The 18,747-nt window shown below is 46.6% G+C and overlaps 10 protein-coding genes across 10 annotated transcripts; 5 read left to right on the forward strand and 5 right to left on the reverse strand.

Annotated features, from left to right (window-relative positions):
- Positions 1–210: 210 nt before the first annotated feature.
- On the forward strand, positions 211–1,510 carry TRV_04985 (uncharacterized protein; the record flags this gene model as incomplete). Its single annotated transcript, XM_003020863.1, has 3 exons — positions 211–391; positions 446–993; positions 1,046–1,510. The coding sequence occupies 3 exons, from the start codon at positions 211–213 to the stop codon at positions 1,508–1,510; spliced, it is 1,194 nt and encodes a 397-aa protein (XP_003020909.1).
- A 949-nt stretch (positions 1,511–2,459) lies between these two features.
- TRV_04986 (uncharacterized protein) lies at positions 2,460–3,163 on the forward strand (the record flags this gene model as incomplete). Its single annotated transcript, XM_003020864.1, has 2 exons — positions 2,460–2,639; positions 2,744–3,163. 2 exons carry the CDS (start codon positions 2,460–2,462, stop codon positions 3,161–3,163), a joined length of 600 nt encoding a protein of 199 aa, XP_003020910.1.
- Positions 3,164–3,657: 494 nt separating this feature from the next.
- TRV_04987 (conserved membrane protein, putative) lies at positions 3,658–4,935 on the reverse strand (the record flags this gene model as incomplete). The annotated part of the gene is made up of 2 exons (XM_003020865.1): positions 3,658–4,794; positions 4,900–4,935. 2 exons carry the CDS (start codon positions 4,933–4,935, stop codon positions 3,658–3,660), a joined length of 1,173 nt encoding a protein of 390 aa, XP_003020911.1.
- Positions 4,936–5,334: 399 nt separating this feature from the next.
- On the reverse strand, positions 5,335–6,084 carry TRV_04988 (uncharacterized protein; the record flags this gene model as incomplete). The annotated part of the gene is made up of 1 exon (XM_003020866.1): positions 5,335–6,084. One exon carries the CDS (start codon positions 6,082–6,084, stop codon positions 5,335–5,337), a length of 750 nt encoding a protein of 249 aa, XP_003020912.1.
- Positions 6,085–6,779: 695 nt separating this feature from the next.
- Positions 6,780–7,679, reverse strand: TRV_04989 (uncharacterized protein; the record flags this gene model as incomplete). Its single annotated transcript, XM_003020867.1, has 1 exon — positions 6,780–7,679. One exon carries the CDS (start codon positions 7,677–7,679, stop codon positions 6,780–6,782), a length of 900 nt encoding a protein of 299 aa, XP_003020913.1.
- A 714-nt stretch (positions 7,680–8,393) lies between these two features.
- Positions 8,394–10,050, forward strand: TRV_04990 (MFS transporter, putative; the record flags this gene model as incomplete). Its single annotated transcript, XM_003020868.1, has 4 exons — positions 8,394–8,540; positions 8,561–9,016; positions 9,078–9,357; positions 9,554–10,050. The coding sequence occupies 4 exons, from the start codon at positions 8,394–8,396 to the stop codon at positions 10,048–10,050; spliced, it is 1,380 nt and encodes a 459-aa protein (XP_003020914.1).
- A 1,398-nt stretch (positions 10,051–11,448) lies between these two features.
- On the forward strand, positions 11,449–14,153 carry TRV_04991 (uncharacterized protein; the record flags this gene model as incomplete). The annotated part of the gene is made up of 7 exons (XM_003020869.1): positions 11,449–11,594; positions 11,648–11,804; positions 11,871–11,993; positions 12,189–12,512; positions 12,562–12,917; positions 12,977–13,387; positions 13,445–14,153. The coding sequence occupies 7 exons, from the start codon at positions 11,449–11,451 to the stop codon at positions 14,151–14,153; spliced, it is 2,226 nt and encodes a 741-aa protein (XP_003020915.1).
- Positions 14,154–14,567: 414 nt separating this feature from the next.
- TRV_04992 (uncharacterized protein) lies at positions 14,568–15,916 on the reverse strand (the record flags this gene model as incomplete). The annotated part of the gene is made up of 4 exons (XM_003020870.1): positions 14,568–14,809; positions 14,899–15,274; positions 15,346–15,571; positions 15,756–15,916. The coding sequence occupies 4 exons, from the start codon at positions 15,914–15,916 to the stop codon at positions 14,568–14,570; spliced, it is 1,005 nt and encodes a 334-aa protein (XP_003020916.1).
- Positions 15,917–16,771: 855 nt separating this feature from the next.
- On the forward strand, positions 16,772–17,368 carry TRV_04993 (uncharacterized protein; the record flags this gene model as incomplete). The annotated part of the gene is made up of 1 exon (XM_003020871.1): positions 16,772–17,368. One exon carries the CDS (start codon positions 16,772–16,774, stop codon positions 17,366–17,368), a length of 597 nt encoding a protein of 198 aa, XP_003020917.1.
- Positions 17,369–17,425: 57 nt separating this feature from the next.
- TRV_04994 (uncharacterized protein) lies at positions 17,426–18,028 on the reverse strand (the record flags this gene model as incomplete). The annotated part of the gene is made up of 1 exon (XM_003020872.1): positions 17,426–18,028. The coding sequence occupies one exon, from the start codon at positions 18,026–18,028 to the stop codon at positions 17,426–17,428; it is 603 nt and encodes a 200-aa protein (XP_003020918.1).
- Positions 18,029–18,747: the final 719 nt, after the last annotated feature.

The raw sequence follows: 18,747 nt of genomic DNA on the forward strand, positions 1-18,747 counted from the left end.
GGACCGCCGCGCATACTCATATCAAAGGGCTTGGTTTGCGTCCTGATGGCACCGCTGAGGTCTCCGGGAATGGATTCGTTGGCCAGGTCCCTGCAAGAGAGGTATGGATCTCCGCCTTTGGCTAATTGTGCAGGATAAGAGCTTGCTGGCTAACAGTTATGTCACTTCTAGGCATGCGGCGTGATTGTCGATTTAATCAAGAGCAAGAAGATGGCTGGTAGGGCCGTGCTGCTTGCTGGAGGACCGGGAACTGGAAAGACAGCTTTGGCGCTCGCTGTCTCTCAGGAGTTGGGAACAAAGGTTCCTTTCTGTCCCATCGTTGCCAGTGAGATCTTCTCGGCAGAGGTAAAGAAGACAGAAGCGCTGATGGAGAACTTTCGTCGTGCAATCGGTACGTCCCACAATATAGCGGCTGTGATGAGATAACGTTGCTAATACGTTGTAGGACTTCGAGTTCGGGAAACGAAGGAAGTGTACGAAGGCGAAGTTACAGAACTTACCCCAGAAGAGGCGGAGAACCCATTGGGCGGCTATGGTAGAACGATAAGCCACCTGATTATTGGTTTGAAGTCATATAGAGGAACCAAGAAGCTACGACTCGATCCCAGCATATACGAAGCTATCCAGAAGGAACGGGTTACCGTTGGAGATGTGATTTATATTGAAGCGAACACCGGGGCATGCAAGCGTGTCGGGAGATCCGATGCCTATGCAACGGAGTTTGACCTCGAGGCTGAAGAATACGTCCCAATACCCAAAGGCGAGGTTCACAAGAAGAAGGAAATAGTCCAAGATGTGACACTACACGATCTGGATGTCGCGAATGCCAGACCCCAGGGAGGGCAGGATATAATGAGCATGATGGGCCAATTGATGAAGCAGAAGAAGACCGAGATCACTGATAAGCTACGGCAAGAAATAAACAAGGTCGTTAATCGGTACATTGACCAAGGAGTTGCCGAGCTTGTCCCTGGTGTTTTGTTCATTGATGAGGTATGCTCGCCCCTGTCTGTCTGCTTTCCGGCTTTGCTAACTTCTCTGACAGGTCCACATGCTCGATATCGAATGTTTTACTTACCTCAACCGCGCTCTCGAATCATCCATTTCACCAATTGTAATCCTGGCTTCCAACCGTGGTAACACCGTCATCCGCGGCACCGATGACATAGTTGCTGCCCACGGTATTCCCTCCGATCTTCTTGCTCGTCTCCTTATTATCCCAACCCACCCATACAACTCTGAGGAAGTCAAAATTATCATCCGCCTCCGTGCCAAGACAGAAGGCCTCCAAATCACAGATGCCGCCCTTTCCAGCCTTGCAGAGCATGGAAATAAAGTCAGCTTGCGCTATGCTCTGCAGCTGTTAACCCCAGCTAGTATCCTTGCACGGGTCAACGGCAGACCAAATGGTATCGAGGAATCTGATATTGCCGAATGCCAGGACCTGTTTATTGATGCGAAGCGCAGTGCCAGCATTGTGGCTAATGAGACTGGCGCTTTTATCTCTTAAGTTTTCCGTTTCTGGGTTTCCCTCTTGTTTTATCGTGTATGACCATGTATGCAATAGCTGCTCAAAAATCCTCTGCCTGTCCTCATTCGTCTAAAAACCCTGAATAATTAATGAAGTGCCGATACTACGACACTGTTCCGTTTCCAGCTAGGCTTCAATTTACAATACGGCAGTCAAATATCGAGATAGCCCTTGTAGTCTGGGAAAATTAGGTGGCAAGCTTAGCATAATCTACTATTTGGCGATTGTATATAAACTAACTTCAACCCATGGAGGGTACTTTGAAACTGGATAATACCATTAATAACCAGGCTACCTACGGAGTATATGTATTAGGTAGCTGGCTGTATATTCCGTCAACGCCTGCACAAGCACAGATGAATCGTACCGTTACCGCGCACCGAAGACAACCGTACATGCCGGTAGGAGGTCTTTTAGTTTCCTCATATACTGATACAAATAGGCCACTTCATTCAAGAAGCTATAACTCCATAGCTGTACCCTTAGAATCAAGAATCGCCGACATTCAGTTTATGCAGGGGAATCCATGGGAGATGGATGAGTTCCGAGCACGTGAGCGATAATTCGTGCTTACCTAAGATGGTCATATGTCACGTGTATTTAATACACTTGATCTAAATACGGCTAGTAATGCGGAGTAACATCATCCGTTCCATGATGTAATCCAAAAATACACGACTTACCTTGATGCCTTTCAACATCGTCAGCCATCAGCTGCCAGCAACCGACCGACAGCTTGATCAACATTGACCATACCTGCGGCACTCAACAACCCTGCATAGTGTACAGTACCGTCGTTTGGGTCCTTGTTTCACTTATACTGGCTTAGCTTCCCCCGCGATCCCTTATCTGTCAAGTCTGCACTTCTCGTTGCCCTCGAACAACCAGCGCATTCCTTCGCAGCAAGACAATACCCTAGCCGACCGTTATGGCCAATACTCTCGACACAGATGCCGGCTCTGAGCTGTTCAGCAGCTATGAGGCAGAGCTAAAGCTTGTTCAGGCCGATCTCAACCAGAAGCTCGACCAGATTGCTGAAGCTTCCGGGGAGGAGCGGAAGGCGGCTATCAGACAGGCGGAGAGGGCGTTGGAAGAAGCAAACGAACTTGTAAGACACCTACCCTAAGACACCGCATAAATTTCATAGCTTGGCCATATGGTATGTCTTTTGACTGCCTCTTATTACCGTTGCTAATTTAGGCTTCTGTATAGCTTGACCAAATGCGCATGGAGAAGGAAAACATCCCATCATCAACTCGTTCCAAGATAAACTCCCGCTTCAGAAACTACCTCACAGACGTCGACAACACAAAGCGGAAACTACGCTCGCTGTCGGATGACCGTAAAGCTCTATTCGGAGAACGCTATACCGATGATCCAAACAGTACCCATGACCAACATCTAGAGCAGAGACAGCAACTCCTTTCTGGTACAGAGAGGCTAGAGAGAAGCTCTGCCCGTCTACAAGACAGCCAGAGAGTGGCACTATCAACTGAGGAGATTGGACGGGATACCCTTGCCGATTTATACCGTCAACGTGAGACGATCGAGCATACCAGAGCAGGGTTGTTGGAAAGTGAAGGTTACGTTGACCGAAGCGTGAAGACGTTGAGGGGGATGGCTCGTAGGTAGTAACCCCTACATTCCCGGCTTTACAAATCTGAAGACGAAAACATACTGACTCAGGCTTCTCAACTAGGATGGCTACCAATCGGATAATCACTATTGCTATCATCACAGTGCTAGTCTTATTGATTATTGGTGTGATTTATAGCAAGTTCCGCTGAAACGCAAGGACTTCCTGACTTTTCAGCGTTCTCCCCTTTATGGCACCAGCGAACCCCTTTTATGATTGTTTGTACGAATACATTCCCCTAATTTCTTTCATTCCCAACATTTGGAATACGGTCCTGCTTTTCCTCTTTAGATTTCGAGTTGTGCCCAATGTCTTGTCATCAACTACCCCCGTCGTCCAATTGTTAATGTTTTCATTATACTATATTACTCTTATAAATCATATATATTCAAGTATCCTTTTCAATAGTCGCTCAAAATATGTCAGTCAGCAGGAAATTTCTCGATGGCATAATCATACAGTACCGCAGTGAAAGGCCATCAAGAGCCCTTCAACTCAACATCCTCACTGCCCCGAACCCGAAGTTAACTACCACCCCTACAAATACAGCTAGCCCTTTTCTCCAGCTCCATACCCCTTCTTCCCTTAGAAGCCATAAAGCACAGCCCACAGGCCAAAAGAATCCCATGACTGAGCCCCATAACATATCGTCTAGTGCGCGTGAAGTTCCGGATCCAAATGGGCCACTACCACCAGTGCTATCGGTATTCATATCCCCAAATATGTTTGAATCTTCGTTATTTCCTCCTAAGCCAGCAACACCAGCTTCAGTTGAACCTTCATCCATCCATCTATCTTCTAATCTGCGCAGTTCTGTACCGGAGGGTAACGTATCTGGAGTATGCGAGAGGGAAAGCAGGGCCAGAAATTGGGACCGAAGAGATGACACCTCTGCTGGTGTGAATCCAGCAGATAACAATCTATCGAATCCCTGTGGTGCAGGTGTAGGAGTAATATTAGACCCATCACCGCCTGCCGTTGAAGCATCGCCCCCATCTAATGGCCGGCTCGGTCCTGCAGAGCTGTCCAGACCAGCTGAGCCCGCGGAGTCATTGGCAGAGGTGTTCGACTTAAGCGCATCCTGCCCTGAACGAGCAGCACGAGCTTCGGCATCAAGCTCCGCCGGCGTAAGCGTTATATCTCCTATCGAACAATGTATATATATCCTAGGCTCTCCCTGGTCTCGGACCGGAGCTTTCCCTTTTCCTGACGGATCCGGCGCAGTCTGAGATACGGTTGATGACGAGCCCGAAGTGGCATATCCGCCTTTCAGGAAAGGGGACGCTACCCTTGAACCGGGCTCCGAAGGCGAGCCTGACGAAGGTGCTCGTTGGCCATTCCCATGATGGCCACGTAAATGGCTATTCCTCCCAACTTTAATCTGTGTTGCTAGTGAGGTTGAATCATCTAGTGACTTGCCGGCATGAATGAGTCTAAGGCGCCGCGATGTAAGGTCCGGAGGGAGCCTGTCGCGAACTAGACGCTTAAGCCCCGCGACAGTGGTGCTGTTGGGATCGGGTATGTCGAGAAATATATCTGGTATAGAGGCGGAAAATCGTATGGCAAGAAGTAACTCCAGCTCCAGAGGCAGCCGGTTGAAGTCCTCCATCTCCTCTCGTCGGCTGTTCTAGAGATCTGTAATATCTTTGAATCGAAACGTCAGCGTTTGCGGTAAAGGGAAATACTGTCACGTGCGAGCTTCAAGATCTACGTCTATTATTAGAAGCTTTACCATGTTCTTGACAGATGCAGAGTTCTTGATCTTCATGACAGGCTTAGTGAGTTAATGTACTTGTGATTGCTGCCAGTATATAGTTATCGGTATAGATAGCCACTATCAATCATATAATATGCCATGGTGGGCTGTCGAAACATCTCATGCAACTATGGTTTGAGGGTTTGTATACTCGTTATATGAGTGGGTATAACATGCTATTGGAGTGTGATAAGTATCTAGAAATGTACAGAAGGTAATGCAAAAAGTATTGACCCAGCCCAGGCTTTAGATGAATCTTCCGTCACCCAAACGCCAATCCAACGCTGTAATAAAAGAGCAAGCAGCAGAACCAGTAGTATATATAGTGCGAATCCTACAGTCATACCATGAACGATTCACCACAGCCGCATTCATCCTCTATATAACAATACGGTTAGAGTTGCGTTTGTTCTATCTGGGTAACAAGGAGAGATACTTACTGATGTTTGGGTTGTTGAATACGAAGCGGCTGCTCAGTGGGTCTTCGTGCCAGTCCATTTCACTTCCAATTATGCTGAAAAGAGCCTTAGAATCAATCAAGACTTTAACACCGTCCTGTTCAACTACTTCGTCGAAAGGAGCTGGCTTCTCAACGTATTCTAGATGGTATGATAGTCCCGAGCAACCTCTATTCTTCACACCTATCCGGATCAGCTTCGGGTCTGGCTGGGAAACAAGGTCTCGGAGTTTGGATAGCGCAGTTGGTGTGAGTGATACGGCAGCTTTTCTTGCCCGTAGTTTACTCTTTCGCGGCTTCGCTTTCGTCTCCGAAGAAGGGGTGGCTCCGTTCTTGGATACAGGTTGCGACTTCTGGGCTTCGTTTTCTGGCAAGGAATAAGACGATATGGAAGCGTTGCCATCATCTTTAGATGACACCGTGTCCTTCGGTGGTGGATATGTTGGCGTAGTGTTTAGTCCCGGGATTGCATGGGAGATGGATGTGTCTGGGGTTCCCGCATTCCGGGGCGGCGGAACAACGGACTCGGGCAAAGAGTATGGTCGATAAGCGGTTGCCGTCTGAAGTTCACGTTTCGAGGACGAGTATATTGGGCGGGTGGACGAGAATAGTCTGATGCCCCGTGGACATTGTTGCTGTCGTCTGAGCAGAACCCGAAGCGCTGATGATGTCACAGGCTTCACGGATGTATGACACAGAGACATGGTAACTGAAAAAGCGGTGACAGCTAGAGAATCATTAACTAATCGCCTGCACGAACGCTCAGAGGGATGGAAGGCAACTGCTAATAAAATGCTGCTATTGCACGGGGAAAGTAATTGAGCAAGATGTTTGGAAGACGGACTTTTTGTTATCGTTTTCGTCGCTCGAAGATTGCCGTGATTAGTCATCAAATATTGTCGGTAAAAACTCGGACCGGATCACATGATAAAATATTGACCAATAAGAGCTGTGTAATTATCAGCCCTGCGGAAGCTGACTCATCACCCGATCATGCCACTTTTTCAAAAGCGCCGAAAAGGCAAATTGGACTACTAACAAGTAGATAGCGGTAAAAGAGTGTAGTATTAGAGGAACTGCATTGTCATCTTTATCTGGTTTTTGGGGCTCTCTGTGAGCCATCTAAATCTTCCAGTTTTGCGGCTATGGGGTCCAATCGGCGCCCCAGCCAAAACCCTCGTATAAAGGAGAGGATAAGTAGGCTTGGCTAACTAGCCCTGCATTCGGCCCGAAGCTTAGTTAGCGTCTTCAACGATCTATGCTTGACCCCATACCCCATCTAACTTTTCATACCTGAACAAGGATAAAAGGAATGAATAGAATGAATAGAAGAGAGAAATGACAGATGGAAAGAGGTATGGGAGAAGATATTGCAAAGGAAAGGAAACCAGCTACATGCTTAAGCTAAGCCAACCTCCATGGAAAGAGATGTGTGGGAGTTCAACGAATCGAAAGGATGTGATGGGTGCCCCTCCACCACCGGTTTTCGGGTGAAGAAGATGAGCATATCCCTGGTGGCTGGACGGCTCGGGTCGATGGCATAGACTGGGGAAAGGCTGTGCTTTCGTTCGTGATCAACGAACAGGAGCGTATCCAAGAATTCGCGGTGCTGATGGCTGCCCAAGGTATGCTCCGGGTTGACTTCGTTCCAACGCAGAGCGTTCTTTGCGCGCATGTCGTGCACAAACGTTGTTGCACTGTCACCGGCCATATTTTCGCTACCCAGGAAGGTCGTCATGGTGAAATCCACACCGTCACTATGCACACCTTCAAGAGCCGGCTCACCAAGGATATCCGGGCTAGTGACAGTCCGCAGATTGAAGAGTGTGCAGACGAAGTTCTCTGTCTCATAATTCAGCCTCGGCCGCTGCTTGAATGGGACCCCATGGAAGATCAATGCTTTGAATACGAATAGGGCTTGCAGTGTCGAATTGCCCTGGAGATCGTCTTCTACCTCTGCAAATCTCCTGACCTGGCCTGAGTCATGCCTGACAAAATCCTCCTCAGCTGAAAGAATGAAAGGCTGGAATTCAAGACGGCGGACTTTGGATTGCTCAAAATCGAAGCAGAATCGGGCGTTCTTGCTTTTCCGGAAGGGTAGGGTAGGGTCGTCGGGCAAGCTATTGCTAACAGTCTTGATCTTCTCCATGTCTTCATGGGTAGCTCCAAGAAGCTTGAGAATTGGGATCATCCGGTTGCTTTCCACAAAGATGAGTCTCTCCTTGACGAATTGCTCACGCAACCTGATAAGGTCCGCAACGGCTGCGGTCGACTCTGGGCTGACTACAGGTATCGCCATGTTGAATTGAAAATAGGCACTGGCGGCCGTATATAGAAGGATAAGGGCAATTTGCGTAAGAAGTATAGTCAGTGAAGGTAGGTGTCAATTGACTGGCCTTTGACTCCAGGTCTCCAGGATCCTATCATGATTTTATACTTACTCGGTAGCACCGACTCTCAATGCCTTTCCCCAAGCTTGATCGGTACTAACATACAGACCTGCCATGCAATGCAAAGTTGCGAGATGTGCATGTGGCGTGTTCACCGTTGCTCACGGCTCGACCCTCAACCGGGATGTAATCGTTTATACGAGTGACTCCATATAGTTACGCGTTGAAAGGCTGTGATGGAAGGATCATGCACGTTAGTATTCAGCCTTCTTGAGCTTGCTCGTACAATAGTAGTCGGGAGAGAAGCAGTATCGGCTCATTAGCCCCGTAACTTCCCTGTCTGGCTGCATTATATATGTATGTGGCCCGTATCCCACGTCGGGTATGGCCACGGCCGTATCACCATCCAAGACCGAGCAACATTGATAGGCTAACCTGGGCTTAATATGCAAAGAAACCCCACACATACAACTAAGACCAGCCTAGTACTCCGCTCCCAAGCTTAAAGTAACGACATAAAGTTCCTGATTCCCTTAAACACTATTTAAATAGTGAAAATATGAGGGAGCATCAATCTGAAAAATCGCCCACCGATCCCATATCTCTCCATAAGAAGGACGAGAATGGACCTCTCAAGAGAGGACCAACTTGATAGTAGGCTCCCCGCCAACCAATATATCCAGGAGCCTCAGGTCAAACCAGAAAAAATCGGTGGAGAGAGTATAATGGGTAGGGCAGAGAACCCTCTGGAACCTGCAACTTGGCCAGGTGTAAGTCAGCATCCTCCCAGCTTCCTAAGATTGAAGAAGGACTCGCTTACATTACGCGGCAGAGTAAGAAAACCTTCGTGGCGTTCGTCGGTCTTCTAACGCTCTTCAACAGCGTCTTTGATTCCACCATCCCCAGTGGGGGAATTCGGTTCATTGCTGCTGCATTGAACGTGCAGGGAGAATCTCAGCTTGCTCTGCCCACTTCCGTTTTTTTGATCGGATACGTGACCGGACCCCTGGCCTTCGGGCCCATGAGTGAAGTTTATGGCCGACGAGTGGTCATGATTGGGAGCTTTGTGCTCTTTACCATCTTCACACTTGCATGCGCTGTGGCCCCAAGCTGGCTGGCGTTGATCATATTTCGATCACTATGCGGTATCTTCGCATCCACCCCGATTGCAGTCACCGGAGGTATTTTTGCAGACATATACCGCTCTCCTCTGACTCGGGGTCGAGTTATGGCCCTCTCAATGGCGGTAATGATTTGAATCCTTCTCAGCTCCGATTATCCTGCATGTCACTGATTGATCGACTTAGGTCACTGCTGCCGGCCCGCAGTTCGCTCCAGTAATCGCAGGGTTTGTTGCAACTGCGGGATGGAAATGGATTTTTTGGGTGTCACTCATCGTTGCTGTTGCAACTCTGGTTCCAGTTTTGTTTCTCCCGGAAACGTTTCAGCCGGCCCTGATGAAGCAGCCGCAACGGCGTGGTGAGGGAGTCGTCACCAAGGCGCTCGCCCGCCCACTCTACATGCTTTTCTGTGAGCCAATCCTATCCTTCACTTGCCTTTATCTGTCATATGCAAGTGCAATATTCTGTGAGTGTCCACTTTTGCCCTCGTAACTATACAACTTTGACTGATTTTGATGAAGTCATGTACTTCGAAGCGTATCCTCTGATATTTCAGGGGGTCTACGGGATGAGCGATGGCATAGCAGGCTTGGCCTTTCTCCCTAGTACGTGCTGATGCCAAAAATTGAAACAGAGATTGGCTTGCTAACTCTAGTCCATAGTCGCTGTAGGAGCTGGTATCGGCCTGGGAATCTTCTTAGCATATGACTCATTTCTGCAGCGTGCAAAATCAAGAAGAACCAGCTGGTCTTCCATCGAGGAATACCAGCGGCTTCCTCTGGCGTGTCTAGGAGGTCCCTTGTACATGGTTGCCCTATTTTGGCTCGGATGGAGTTCTTCGCCAGATATACACTGGATCGTTCCTATGCTGGCGGGTATACCGTTTGGGATGGGGTTCTTCCTCATATTTGTGGCTCTGATTAATTATCTGATCGATGCCTATCACGAATACGCCGCCAGTGCCATGGCAGCTGCAAGCTGTTGTCGCAGTATCTTTGGAGCCGTGTTGCCACTTGCTGCGGTCCCAATGTTTCGCCAATTGGGTATAGCCTGGGGATGCAGCTTGCTGGGCTTCTTGAGCCTTCTCATGTCCTTGATTCCGTTCGTATTCATCCGATATGGCGATAAAATCCGTTCAAGGAGCAGGTATGGGCATTGAATGTTGCTGAATGTGCCAGGTGCGGGGACGAACGACCCGATATTTTGTTGGATCCCACACTTTGGTTTTTGTGGCTGAATCCTAATCGGCAGCTAACTCGGTGAGTAATTGAGATTAAACCCATGTTCATCGAAATCTTCCTTCTATCTGGCATATGTCACTGGGCCCCGCAGCTTTATAGAATAGAGCATATATCCGTATCATTGTTTATTAATTCACGCATGTAAGAAATATCATATCACATCAAAAATATCTCGAGGACGATAAACATCCGGAGGATTTATCTGCTGAATGCCAAGTCACAGGCATATTTGGCCCCTCCATGGCTAGTCTAAACGACAGGGGCAGGTTCTGCATGCACTAGGCTGGTGTGTCCGAGGACACGCGGGCTAACGGAGGAATTTTGCAGCATTGGAAAGGCTCTTGAGAACCAAGAGCGATAGCCATGAGAGGCTTTCAGTGCAATTCCTGTACAATACTTTATAAAGATTGATATTCCCTAGACCATGCACAAACTAGTGATATCTAGAAAGCATGGGCACCTAGGTATCCTCTCTCGAAGACTGACTCTTGGCAAGTAGAGTATCTCACACTTAATATGGATCAAGTGTAAACTCAGACGATAATAGTCATCGGGTGGCTGCATGCTTTCTAAGTGATATATGGCAAACATCACGCAGTGGAACACATATGTATTGATGGTATCTCCATATTCAGGTTTTAGGGTATATATCTCAGGGAAGTAGCGGGTAGCTCGTAGATAACTGTATGGTTTAAGTGTAAGGAGAGGTCACAACAGCCACGTTTTTGATCGAATCGGAGTCAAACAAAGAATAATGATCAGGAATTCTTGGATTATTTGACCCAAAGCAGTTGGGATCATGAACTGAGGTCTGCAATCCTAGCCTAGATTCGAAATGAAAGCTAGGACATGATATCTGCATAACCATCTCTCCACAAGGCATGGTGTCAATCCCCTCTTATACGCTTAGAAGTTCTAAAAGCACGGTGGCCGAGCCTGGAAAAGACTAAATATGGTCTAAATGAGGTATAAAGAGTAACTAGGGTACTCTGTAAACAGTGGGATATCATTGTTGCTGATGAACGCTGAGCTGCTTGACGCTTATCTTTTTGCGATGAAGTCGTTCAAATAAATATTTATTGCGAAACGAGCTGACTAAGCAACTGAAGAAATTCACTATGAGCCAAGATACGTTCGTTCATAAAAGAGCGACTATTGGGAGTGCATCCTCTCTTGAAGCAACGATGGAGAATATGAGTGTCCATGGTGTTTAGGTTGCTCCGCACTCCGTATGATAACCAGGTGAATATCCCCCCTAGTAAACTAGTTGACAGTTACGCGTGTTCCCCCTTTTTTATGCATGCTTATTCGTTTTGATGCTACTAGCGGCACTCGACCAATCAGCATTGCTGAGTAAGATAAAAGGAGAACACTTTAGCATCAACTTCGCAAGCAAACGATTTGAGATCAGGCAGCTTGAGGATACAGACTTGGGACATGCTGGCATGCATATCGCTGTGATGTAACTAGGGGTTCTCCATAATTAACTAAATATTCACTCGGCTACGCAGCTAGCAAAACCCATTACAAGTTTGTCGCGAGACAGCGATGCTATCAAAACGAGGCGGATCAAACAAGCGACACCACCATGGAATCCTCCCCTCTAACTCAGCAGACCCGGCCTGAGACGTTTCAGCCAAAGATAGTGAAGCTATACGAGACCTTACTATTTGTACGCTACTTTTTAACCTCCAAAGATGATGGTATTGCCGATGGCTGTGCTAATGTATTGTTCTAGAACTCAGACTATGCTCACCCAACAGAGGGTTTTTGGCGGGAGTTTTTCCTCCTTCAGCCAGACAGGGTGTATCTGTCGAAAATGATAGCTAGTATTAGCTCTCACGACATTTTACACCTTCAAGTAAGATGCTAGGATCCTTTTTATGCATGGGCTCCGGTAATGCTGACTTACTCTAGTCCCAAACACAACAACTCTTTGCTCGCGCCATCAAAGAAGCAGCCTCTGGGAATATTACGACAAGCGCGAATGCATTAGAGGTCAGATCCGGAAATACCTTATTCACTGAATGTTTTAATATCTAACGGGTTTTGACAGACTTTAACTGCTTTCCTGGCTAGTGCATTATCAAAGAAATATACCAATCCAAGCTCGGATATCATTGCAGTTCTCGCAGGGCTCGATGAAGTTGACTATATTTGCTCCGAGTTTGTAACCGTTCTGGATTCACTCATACGGAATGGCAGCTCATGTAAGCACTCGAATACCAATATACCTCACCTAAAGCACCTTGTTAACTATGGGGCAGTGGATGTTCGGTTAAAAGCAATTGATACTGCTATGGCAATGGTTGGTGGGGCGTATAGGACAGGAGTTATGTCATACTTTATTCATCGAGATCTTTTTCCATCGCTAATGAAGGTGAGCTCAATTTCAACAACTCTTTGCTGCTATTTCCCGTCGTTGCCAGGCTCTGTTAACGGATTCCAAGTTCATACATGATTCTGATACCCACACCCAAGTATTAAGGCCCTTCTTGTTACTTGGCCTCCTAGCAAATTACAACAAATTCGATTTTCAAAATCCTTATCAGCTACGGCTGAATGACTTCGTAAATGAAACTGCGATACGAAAGGTTGTTAGGGGGGCAGGCGTTGCATGCGCTTCTCTCAGGAATTCGTATATTTCCGTCCAAGATGATCTTCCTGAGGGCTGGAATTGGAATACAACTCTATCATTTTTCAGCTTTGGCTTCCTCGCCCCAGGACGAAGACACCAAAGTCAGCCTCTCACCGTGGAAGAGATGAAGGAGCGTTTCAAAGCCCTGTGAGTGAAGCTGGCTGATTTACTTGTACGAGCTCCACGATGCTAATACATTTTTTTAGCCCATCACCAGAAGCAGCTGTCTTGTTAGCCATCTATGATTTCGTAAATGCAAACAAGCTCTTTGGTCACACCTTAGTGACCACCAGCGCCGAGAAGAGATCTGAAGAGGCTCCATTTGCAAGTTTCCTTTCATTGACATCATACTTATTGCAGCATGCATACCGTTCAGCTCGAGTGGCGTTGTATGCAGAAGCCAATCTTTTCTCACTTCGAAACTTAGTGGAGGACCCTGTCATCTGTAAACAAATTTGCAGTGATGAGAATAATGCGAGGGTTAGACTTTGTCGTCAGCGAGCTCCGCACCTCCCATTGGTAAACGGGGAGAGAGTTCTAGCAACTGTCATATTTGACATTCTAGTTGATACCATAAACCATAACCTCCGCCGGAGCCTTGACACATATTTATACAGGTGAGCTCTCCATCTAGCGTATACTTACGCGAGTTGATGTTAACGCCAACTGCACAGCCACACGATCATCGTACTCTTCCGCCTTCTCACATATGCATCCTCCAACAAAGTTCGCTTTTCATATCACTGGTCCGAGCTCTGGCGAGCCCTACTTACGCTGACACGCTTCCTAACCACATATTCAATGGACCTTATGCATAGCCCGCATATCCAAACTGTCACTGCAGACCTGATCGATCTTATTACCTTTTGCATATCCGCTGGCGACACCTTCCTTCCTGACCCGTCATCTTATGATGACCTCTTCTACAAAGTTGTGGAAGCAGACTCCGTTCTCAAGCGTTTCCGCGACGTTTACAAACATCTCTCGGTCACATCCTCCCACTCCACCAATTCAACCCTCTCAATTAATGCCCTAATCAGCGTTTCAACACATTTTCACTCCCTGTTATTTGTGGCTGATTCAGCGGATGCATCCCGACCTGGTAGCAAGAGTGGTGAATCAACGACTGCTTCCTCTCCTCCGCCCGCAAGGAAGAAAAGGCTCAGTCCCAGAGAAGTCCATCAGATTATCAAGGAAGGCTACTCGACGCTTAGCATTCGAGCGAACGATGATTTGATCAACTGGGAAAAGTGGCGCGATGCGGATTGGAAGCCCCAGTTAAAGCGCATCGCAAGAACCGCAGTGGAGGATGTCACCACCATAATATCCCAGCCAGAACAGCCAAACATTCTGATGGCGACGAAGCACACATCGGGTGGGTAAATGCTGTGTGGCTCCATTTAGAAATAATCTTCTACTTTCGAATAATTCTACAATGTTTATATTTGCTCCTTAAAATGGGACTCCTATTAAATTGCCATATTCATTTCTACTTTGTGCAACAATGTATAACATCTTGACCTTCTGCGCCACACTGTGCAATGCGACAGGTATACAGGATAGATATATGGTGTAAATAAGTAATTATGCATGAAAGACTGTGGGTTACTTATTACACAAGAGTCTGTAACAAAAGGATTAAAGAAGCCCACCTCGCTTAATAGAAAGAAATCCAGCGCCAGCTCACACAATCCCGCAGAAGACCTAGACCAAATAGAACAAGGTCGATCAAGAGAAAACAAAGTAAACGAAAGTAGAAAGTATTGGATAGCTGATCGCAGTCTATTAAACACAAGCCTAGTCGGATTTCTCTTGCTTGTCCATTTCAAAGAGGCGGGCCGTGGCGGTGCCAGGAGCATCCTGGCTATTTACCCCCTTGGCTTTGTCAATGTATTCTTTGCTTGGAGCATCATATTTGGCAGAGAAGTAACGGTCAGAATGTTTGCTAAGCCACATAGAGAACTTTGATAATTCCTCACGTAATCTCTGTGTAGCTTGCTGGCTCAGCCCTGTCTGAGCAATAAGCTCAGGTAGAGATGCTAAATGGTAAAGACACTCGTTAGCAGTATGCCGGATAAAAATAAATATGGCGTGATGGGGGGGGGGGGGGATGTTATACCGAACAGACGTGCAAGATGCTCAGCACCGTACACCTCACATGGCCCTTTGTCGACGTATCCTTCAGCTCCGGATTCCCATTTATTGCTAATCATTTGGTATTGTTGTCTCTCAAACTGGTAAAGTAGAATCTTAGAGAGGGACTTTTCAAAGTATTCTCTAATCCCGGCTACTACCTCTTCGAGCACATCAATATCCGAAGCACTGGCCCGTTTTGGTTTTTCTTCTTCAAAGTAATGATCGAGTATGGTGGAAACCGGTCCTTTTGCTGGAAGTGGAACAAGCTGGTTGTTTTTGGTTACATATTCCCAGTCATCCACAAGGAGCGCCTTGAGGTTATCTGGTATTACTATGCGAATAGATGGGCGTGCATTAAATTCATCCTCCTGATTAAACAATTAACACAAAGGGAATATGCTAAAGACTAAAGAGTGGCAATATCATAGAGCTTCCGTACCTTTTCGATCTCCGTGTCTCTCCCCCGCTTCGTTCCCCTGGCTGGGATGGATGATTGTCTGTCATCGCTTCCGAGGGTGGAACCCGGATCAGAAGCTGCTGTAGTCTTTTTCTTTTTAGATTTCTTGCGCGAGGCTGCCTCTGCCTCCCGTCTCAACGTAGCGGCGAGCTCTTTGTTGTCTTCTGTAGCTTTTCGAAGTCGATCTTGGAAAACCCAGTCATCCCATCTGTTTGTAATGAAAAAAAAAGTTGTCAGCTAATACCCCCAGCTCATCATCTCCAAATTTAAATTGAGAATTCTAATATTCCTGTCCAACAAGGTAGAATGAACATTTGAAGATTTCCCTTGTCGTTGAATCTATTGAATGAACTTCATAGTGCGTGCTGGCAGGGAGGATAAGGGTAACATACGTATGTTTCCAGCCCTTGTAATGAACACGATATTCGTAAGGGCTCTTTCGATCTTCTGGATCACTAAGCCGCAATGCTATTATCTTTGCTTCGTAGAGGATATCATGGTGAAAGCATAGGACAGTCTCATCCTTATGGTATATCGGATGGTTGAGAGGCATTTTTGCGAATAGTGTAAAGTAACCGAGCTGCAAATCAACTCAAGTCGCAAAATCAATGTAGTGATACGTTCTTGACGAACTTTTGAGAAGCCAGTCTGATACTGAGACTATGATGAAAAATCAGGCCAAGTAGAATTCGCGCTCAAACTATAACGGTCTGAGGAGCTACTAAACAAACTTGACAGAGTGCAAAAACAAGCTCTAGCTCGGTAGAAGCAAATTGCACTTTGAACTAGGAACAGATTGACAGCTCTATCACCACAGCGGCCTTTCTTTTGATACCCTTATGGCCTTGGGTTGGACGGATGAATGTCCTAAAAACCCAGTTAGCTCCAGGTCCAGAACAGTTTGAAAACGGATAGGGACAAGAGAAGTTGTACGGGGTATACCTATGACAAAAGCACTTGCCCGCTAATGCTTTGCAGAAAGAGGTATATATTTGCTGCGTCCAGGGGTGTTTGGTATCACTGATTGTGTCCCTTTCACCGGTGTTGCGAAGAGACGAAATAGGTGAAAATTACGCATGTGTTAAGTATTCGAAATATTACCGTATTCATGCTTTCTTCGCTGCATAAAGATAGGTTCTAGGCTGTAACTACGCCAGTCACGTGGAAATCGCGACGCGACGACCAAGGTTTGTGACTTCAGCAAGTTACATATCAAAAAGAAAGTCTTTTGAAATAATAAAAAGAACGCCACGAATTAATTCAAATTAGCAACTTAGAGAACGCAAAGATGGACTCTCGTTTAGATACGAAATAGGCCTAAATCCATTCAAGCCCTGGTAGACTCCGTTCCTTGGGGAGGAAGTGCGATCAATACCCAACGCAATCATCCATACATTCAATTTATACCATGGCACCGTCCGAGGAGTCCATTCTCACAAACTTTTTGTTATCTCCTTCTCCTTTACCCACGGTTCTATCACTTGAACAGTTTACGAAGCTGTTTCCGAGACGGTTACAATCTCACCCGCAGATTAGGACGCTGTATCGTGACTTGCAATACCTTCGTGCCCAGGATATCGATTTGGTCCAAGGAAACATTCAAAGAGAAATCAAAAACGGAGAGAAACAGAAGGAAGAACTGAGGAATGCTCAGCTAGACTCAGGAGTGACCAATATGTCCCGCGGCGATAAAACTGAGGCTGATATGGATATCCAACTATTTGGCCAGCAGGACGGGCTTGTAACCAGGCCCGAAGATCGCCACACTCTAAAGACGCTTTTGGTTGACATGGAAAGGGCCTGCGGTGCCATGCAATCCAATATACAGTCCCTTGATTCTGAAACGTCAGAGCTCGCTAGTCAAATTGCAGCCACCGTGGGGGAATTAAGTGATCTCCGGTATGGAAAACTGAACGCAACAGGGGCAGGCAATGCTCTAAGGGATGATGTTATCCTGGGCTTGAAAAATCTAGAAGACAGATGCAGTAACGCTATGCCACGTTGATATTGATATGAGTGCTGTCGTTCTAGGCAGACATGGACGCGATCCTATTCAAACCGATCAGATCTTTCCAAAATCTAAGTCGCGGATGAATGATTTGCCAATATATCTAACGGCGATTGCAATGCTGATCTCGGTCGCGTGGTTGTCGTCCTTCGTCTTCACCTTTCCAACTTTGTCAAATTCATATTGCGCAATTGGTTTTCGCTGCTTCCAATTCACAGTCTCGTTCGCTAGAACTCTCGGCAAAGGTGGGAATCTGGAGTATCCAGATCGGCACCTGTCATCGCCTTCGTGTTTGAACTCATCGCGGGAAGGCCAATACGCGTTCTGGCGTCCACTGCCTGGATCAGATAAGGGCCCCCATATTGTTTCGGCTGCCAGTACCAGACCGAGCCGGTCCCTTAACCTCCTTCCTCTGAACAGTTTGTCCGTCTTCGTGGCTGTCTTGCTGAGTTTTTGCTGCTTGATAGCAAGTGACTGGGCTATCTTGTGCTTATCCTCCATCTTTTTCAAAAGCCTAAGGACCAGCCATTCTTTGAATGTTGTTGGCACAAATGGTGATCTCGGCGCGACATATGACATACTGTCACGGACTCTGATCCAGGCCTCATACTCTCTGGTCTCTTCTGAAACCCATGTCTTCGAAGTAGTATGGGACATCTCTAAGGTAATATAGTAAGGTGTTATAGCCAGTTGTTCCTCTCTTCTTAAGCTGGATTGCTGGGGGTGGTTAATATAGCTAGATAGCCTAGGGTAAGGGTGTTTCTATCACAACTGTTAGTTTCATTCTATCTTCAGAGCTTGTGCCATTCTTTCCCTTGTAGATAGAGCTTACCTCTTTGCTTAGGATGCGTTATCTTCACATATGTGTAGTGGTAACTTCTTCATGTCAATATGTATATTGGGTCCCTAGTTAGCGTTTGATAAGCTAAGATAGCTACAGCCAGTTTAACTGATTCACCTGATATAGCTACCAAAGGGGATTTGATTGAATGATAGGTCTACTGGTACAGGCTGAATTTTCATAGTATTGATAAGGAGTTACATTTAGCTTCACTTTTTTAGGAACCCTCCGAGTCAATACAGAAATTGTAGGAGAGCTGTGAAGGCTCATGGAGCTCTCCAAAGAGAATATACCTTAAACTGCCCTTCTTTCTCTCTTTTCTTTTCTTCGTAGCTCTTTTCCTGCCTTTCTTTGCAGTTCAATAAACCCTGGGGCCGACACCATTTCCTTAGCCTAATTAGTATAGCAAGCAACCTATCTTTTAAAAGCCTAGCTTATTATTCAGATGTAACCATTTCAGCAGAATACTCTCTGATGCTCTACTGTGTAGAACATGGCATAGAATTGAATAAGATCTAGATATTGATGGGAGGGC

This window comes from Trichophyton verrucosum (assembly GCF_000151505.1).
Source record: "Trichophyton verrucosum HKI 0517 chromosome Unknown contig00379_1.f1.exp, whole genome shotgun sequence".
Lineage (NCBI taxonomy): Eukaryota > Fungi > Ascomycota > Eurotiomycetes > Onygenales > Arthrodermataceae > Trichophyton > Trichophyton verrucosum.